General features: G+C 36.9%; 1 protein-coding gene and 1 long non-coding RNA gene across 2 annotated transcripts; both read left to right on the top strand.

Annotated features, from left to right (window-relative positions):
- Positions 1–1976: 1976 nt before the first annotated feature.
- LOC107739418 (uncharacterized) lies at positions 1977–2678 on the top strand. Its single transcript, XR_001639993.1, has 3 exons — positions 1977–2086; positions 2414–2527; positions 2616–2678. It is a non-coding gene; the product is annotated as an uncharacterized LOC107739418 (long non-coding RNA).
- Positions 2679–2901: 223 nt separating this feature from the next.
- Positions 2902–6240, top strand: LOC107739417 (NACHT, LRR and PYD domains-containing protein 3-like; the record flags this gene model as incomplete). The annotated part of the gene is made up of 6 exons (XM_016551520.1): positions 2902–2948; positions 3041–3937; positions 4841–4869; positions 4948–5014; positions 5920–5990; positions 6174–6240. Coding segments are annotated over exons 1-6 (1178 nt in total), but the record flags the coding sequence as incomplete, so codon positions are not given.
- Positions 6241–6517: the final 277 nt, after the last annotated feature.

The following is a 6517-nucleotide window of genomic DNA, read 5'->3' as shown; positions in this document are numbered from 1 at the left end:
ATATTTAAAACATTAATCTCACAACAATGTTATTATGAAATGCATTAATGCCACCTCTGAGCCTCATTAAATAGTCTGTAAATATTCCTTAATGCCACATTTGTGTTCTTCTGTGCCACCTCCTAGTGCATGAATTGTTGTTATCATATCGAAGTTAGAAATTCAAATATTGTGACAAAATTAATTTTGTAGGGTGCCACAAGTTTGTTAAAATTTCCAAAGTGTGCCGCGACTAAAAAAAGGTTGGGAAACACTGCTCTAAACAATGTAAACACATGAAAAATACTAAATTCACAAAGTTTTTTTTTCTTGTTCTCATGAGGATATTTCTATATTCAACACTTTATATTTAAAACATTAATCTCACAACAATGTTATTATGAAATGCATTAATGCCACCTCTGAGCCTCATTAAATAGTCTGTAAATATTCCTTAATGCCACATTTGTGTTCTTCTGTGCCACCTCCTAGTGCAAAGATGAATTGTTGATGCTGATTTCATTTGACTGGTAACTTGTTTTTTCCTGATTGTATCTTATTATTTTAATTGAATTCACTGTTTAATTAAAATTTTTGATAAAAGTTGATAAATCTATTTTTTTTGGCACAAAAGATGACATACATTAAATAAAGTTAGAAAAATGGCATAACAAAGTTTTAAAAAAGCCCTGCAAATCACTTTAAGGAGTCAAATATCGCCTCATATGGGAAGGTTCATTTCTGTCATTGATCAGAAAGTGTTCCTAAATTTAAGTAAAAGCAGATGTGCTCCTAAAAATAAATGTAAGCGTAGAGTCCTGAAGAATGTAATGTTGCCTTTTAAAAACTAATTGTTAAATAATGCTTAAATATAATCTACAAATGATGCAATACTGTATGTACCACTAAATAAAAAGTGTTTTGAGGGCTTAGCTAATCAGACCAATTAGAGACAATTATTAATCATTTTCATTTTTTATGAAATCATTCTTTCATTTCACGAATCAATCTTTTTTTTTGTAATTAAACACAAAGGGTCATCAATGATGCTTACATTATAACGTGCAAATTCACACACAACATATCTTTAATTTGGCAGGAATTGCAGGGTGCCTGTCTTTAGAGAAAATATGAAATAAGTTTTTAATGTTATTTTAGATTATAAAGGGTTTTATAATTAAATGCATCTGAAAGGTCATCTAAAATTACCATTATTACCCCCCCCTCCCCTTTTCAAGCTAGAGTCCCCCAGTGAATTTTGGCCATTTCCACCACTGCTTACAACCAAAAACACACTTCTGTAGAGACATTCTTCCCGAGCGAGTCTTGTGCAGCACTGCTGAAACCCGGAAGTGTATATGTGTCACAGAAATACTCTGTTATATGTCCAAATCGTCTTTTGAAACTTTGGCCATGTTTAGCATGAGAATCCAACTCTTTAACAGTGTAAATAACTCAACATGCATGAAACAGCATTGGACCCCCCTTTTAATGAGGATTCATTTAAGTATCAACTTGACCTCGGACGTTCCACCTAAAGATTTTGTAGAATAATTACAATTAGATACAAATCAAGAAACACATTTTCAAAAACATCTGAGTAACAGGAGATTCTACCAAAGAGTTCTGCATTTAGTCTTAATGCTGAATGAGAGAAACAACTGAGATATTAAAAAGATATTGCAGGCTGAGAAAGCTCTGTAAAGCATTATGTCACATAAATGGAACCCAATGGAAAAAGAGAGAGAGAAAGAAGCTAGAACAAACAGCTGCTCTGACAAATGGCACTCAGGACACCAAACTCATGATAGACACACACCACAGAGATGCATTTGTGAAAACACTCAGTTCTATTTAACATCTTTTGTAATAAAAAGTGTAAATTAAATGATCATGAAGTGCACTTTAAAGTGATTGTTTAAATAATATATGAGTATGTACTTTGTTAAATATGGTAATTCAAAGGATTCAATTTAATCTCTCTCTGTTATAGTTCAGTTTATCAGAAGAGATCAGAAGCAGAGTCCAGCTGTGTGTCTATGAGGAGTGATGCGTCTATGGATCATCCAGTAAAGTTTAAGAGTGGAGATACAAAGACTGATCTCAGGTAAGTTTTTATATAAATATTATTATAGCATGTCATTTTTTATTATCAAAATACTGTCTATAGTATTTGCTATAATATATGAGAAATTCTAATACATTGCTAATGGATATATATTTTTATCTGTTATATTTTAACATATATAATGATACACAGAGAGACACATTTGTGAAAGCACTCAGTTCTATTTAATACATTAATATTAATAAAATAGTCTAAAATAAATTATCCTAAAGTGCTTTTTAAAGTGATTGTTTAAATAATATATAATGACGTACTTTGTTAAATATGGTAATTCAAAGGATTCACTTTAATCTCTCTCTGTTATAGTTCAGTTTATCAGAAGAGATCAGAAGCAGAGTCCAGCTGTGTGTCTATGAGGAGTGACGCGTCTATGAATCAGCCATTAGATTATAAGAGTGAAGATACAAAGACTGATCTCAGGTCTAATATTTCTGTAAAAGATTATTTGATTATGATACAGAATACATTAGCTTAGCTGATTTAATAATGCAGTATTTTAATTTTCCAGGCATGAAGTCCTCAACAGGTTTAGATCTAATCTGATGAAGAAGTTTGAGCGTCTGTATGAGGGCCTCTCCTGTACAAACAACAACAGAAATGTGTTTGACCAGAGTTTGTGGTCTAAAGTGAAAGATTGGTTTCAACTCAATTCATCAGAACATGTTTCATTATCTGAGCTGCATCAGAGAGCTGTGGATGAGGCTCTACAGAGTAAAAATGGACATCTGGATCTTTTCTTGCGGTTCCTTCTGGGTTTGTCAGTGGAGTCTCTTCAGATTCTCCTACAACAAATAATGACGCTGAAAAGAAGCAGCTCTGACAGCAATGAGGAAACAGTTGAGTACATCAAGAAGAAGATCAGGACCATTGACTCTCCAGAGAAATCCATCAATCTGTTCCACTGTCTGAATGAACTGGGTGATCGTTCACTAGTGGAGGAAATACAACAGTATCCCTGATCCTTCAGACCAACATCAAACGTGAGAAGGACTATGAGAAGAAGGTGACAGATGAAGACATGATCCTCAAACTGGGGAAAGTGGCTTTTCAGCAGCTTGTGAAAGGCAACCTGATCTTCTATGAGGAAGACCTGAGAGAGTGTGGCATTGATGTGACAGAAGCATCAGTGTACTCAGGATTGTGCACTCAGATCTTCAGAGAGGAGTTTGGCTTGTATCAGGGGAAAGTCTTCTGCTTTGTTCATCTGAGCATTCAGGAACATCTAGCAGCTCTATATGTGCACCTCTCCTGTACAAACCACAACATAAATTTGTTTGAACAAATCACCAAACAGAGTTTATGGTCTAAAGTGAAGGACCGGTTTCAACTCAATTCATCAGAACATGTTTCATTATCTGAGCTGCATCAGAGAGCTGTGGATGAGGCTCTACAGAGTAAAAATGGACATCTGGATCTTTTCCTGCGGTTCCTTCTGGGTTTGTCAGTGGAGTCTCATCAGATTCTTCTACGACAAATAATGACGCTGAAAAGAAGCAGCTCTGACAGCAATAAGAAAACAGTTGAGTACATCAAGAAGAATATCAGGACCATTGACTCTCCAGAGAAATCCATCAATCTGTTCCACTGTCTGAATGAACTGGGTGATCATTCACTAGTGGAGGAAATACAACACTATCTGACATCTGGAACAATAAAGGAAGTCAAACTTTCTTCATCTCAGTGGTCAGCTGTAGTTTTTGTGTTGTTGACATCAGAAGAGGAACTGAATGAGTTTCGTCTTGATAAATTTGTTAAAGGAATGAATAAACATGAAAATATGGAAGTTCTTCAGAAGCTGCTGCCTGTGATTAAAGAATCCAGATCAGTTCAGTAAGTATCACATCATAAAGATTTAACCTGAATGTTCAGATACTAATGTGTGATTTAATGATTTCCGTTCAGTTTATAAGCTGCCAAACATGACACGATGTGTTTGATCACAAGAGTTAATAAATGAGATGTAATGGGGAACACGTGGCTCCTGTGAAGCAAATGTCCTCCTGTAGGTGTTTATTAGAGGAGCAAGTGACTGTTTCTCCACACAGATCCGTCCTTATCAAAGACTATAGAATACCCAAGACGTGTCACTCGTATAGTTTTCAATGGGGAAAAATGCAACGCTCAATATGGCCGTGCTATCGAACGAAGCCCCGCCTTCTGAGTAAAAGAGCCAATCCCTAATCAGTAAAGTCTGCAGCTGCGGTCAGAAGTCCTGGTTGCTATAGAAATAGTCAGCGTTGAGACGTGAGCTCAGGACTGTGCGCTGAAATAAATGAACTTTTCCACGACATTCTAATTTATTGAGATGCACCTGTAATACAGTTGCTGTCAGATTTCAGTGATGATTTCAGATATGAAATTTAATCTCAAGCTTGGTCACCAGTTTTGGAGAATTTGATGTTTCCCCATTTAAAGAGATAGGAGCTACACTTGCACGCCCGAGAGAAGTTTCAAAGATGGCCACCGAGTGACATGACTTGCCTTAAAGGGACTTTGTCCTTATATCACTATGAAACAATATCTCACATTCAGCTCTGTGTGTCTGTTCAGTCCTGAAGCACATGACAGTTTCAAACAGCACCATTGAGCATCAACATGCATAAATCTCATTCTATCAGCAGCAGTTTGTGGCAATGCTTGTCATTATATCTCCTCTCCTGCTCTGAGACCAGAGTCAATAACAAACTACAGACACTTCAACTACAATTCTCATTCTGTCATTGTTCTCTACAGGTTGTATGATTGTGGCGTCAAAGATGAAGGTTGTGCTGCTCTGGCTTCAGCTCTGAGATCAAACCCCTCACACCTGAGAGAACTGAATCTGTCTCTGAATAAACTAGGAGATTTGGGTGTGAAGCGTCTCTGTGCTGGATTGGAGGATCCTGACTGTAAACTGGAGAAACTGTGGTAAGATTATATATGACACACTGTAAAATATTTGTGAAGTGAAAAACAAATCACCCCAAAAAGCCAGAAAACACAATGTCAGACAAAATGTAAATATTAGGTATTGTTTGTGAATGGAATACTTACTGATTGGATGAGACAACTGTTAATCAAGATACAGAGATACAGAAAGTAAAACATTGTGTGGCTTTGTTTCTTGTACATGTGTGGACTTCTGTGTTCATGTTAAACCTGTCTTTGCATTAGCAAAACCTTTAAATGGATTGTCTGTTTACACTAAGTGATAATAGCCCATCTTGTAAGCAAAGACTTGACTGTTAGCAGACAAAATTACTAAAGAAACCAGTCAGATAAGTGGGAGAGTAAGGACAGTGGGCTTTTGAGACGACCAACCCGAGTACAAATCTGCATTTCTTCTCATTTATTCCATTGTATATTAGCTCAGAGAGGTGTTTATATTAAAGAAAAATTAAGAAAATATTCAAAACATGGAAATAAAGTCTCTACATTAGGTGTAACGATCTCTGGAAGGAAGGACCCAAAAGCAGAAGAATGCTCAACTTCAATTTATTGAAGCACAATAATAAACACAGTAAGCTACGAGCCAAATGATTCCAGACCAGTTCTGGACCAGGAGGAGACAGGAGTGTGGTCAGGCAGGCAAAAAGGTCAGGCAAGGTGCAGACAGATCAATACAGACAATCCAAAGCTCATAGTTCAAACAGGGAGAACAGCTGGGCAATCCAAAAAGGCGAGCAGAACCCCCGGGTGTCACAACTGGATAAAGAGGCACACAATGAATGATAGATTCGGAGCTTCTTTATTGCTACAAACTGAAGGTATATTCAAAACGGTAAGTTCAAACATAAACAGTCACTGAAGCTCATAAAACTGAGCAATATCAGTCCTTATCTTAATGCTTTCGGGGAAAGTCCACAGGAGAGTGAGAGACACGGAAACATGGGAATCCAGACAGGTAAGCGGAGAGAGCAGAGAAGGGGTGCAACCTTGAGACCAGTCGATGAGGGAATGCGGTGAGCGGTGAGAGGCTTAGTAAAGGATTGTGGCGTCACAGATGAAGGTTGTGCTGCTCTGGCTTCAGCTCTGAGATCAAACCCCTCACACCTGAGAGAACTGAATCTGTCTCTGAATAAACTAGGAGATTTGGGTGTGAAGCGTCTCTGTGCTGGATTGGAGGATCCTGACTGTAAACTGGAGAAACTGTGGTAAGATTATATATGACACACTGTAAAATATTTGTGAAGTGAAAAACAAATCACCCAAAAAAGTCTGAAAACACAATAAGTCAGACAAAATGTAAAACTTAGGTATTGTTTGTGAATGGAATACTTACTACTGATTGGATGAGACAACTGTTAATCAAGATACAGAGATACAGAAAGTAAAACATTGTGTGGCTTTGTTTCTTGTACATGTGTGGACTTCTGTTCATGTTAAAGCTGTTTTTGCATTAGAAACACCTTTAAATGGATTTGGTAGAAG

The sequence above is a fragment of the Sinocyclocheilus rhinocerous genome, unplaced genomic scaffold (assembly GCF_001515625.1).
Source record: "Sinocyclocheilus rhinocerous isolate Xijiao unplaced genomic scaffold, SAMN03320098_v1.1 scaffold9864, whole genome shotgun sequence".
Lineage (NCBI taxonomy): Eukaryota > Metazoa > Chordata > Actinopteri > Cypriniformes > Cyprinidae > Sinocyclocheilus > Sinocyclocheilus rhinocerous.
The sequence above is the reverse complement of the archived record's forward strand: the minus strand, read 5'-3'. Positions and strand labels throughout refer to the sequence as shown.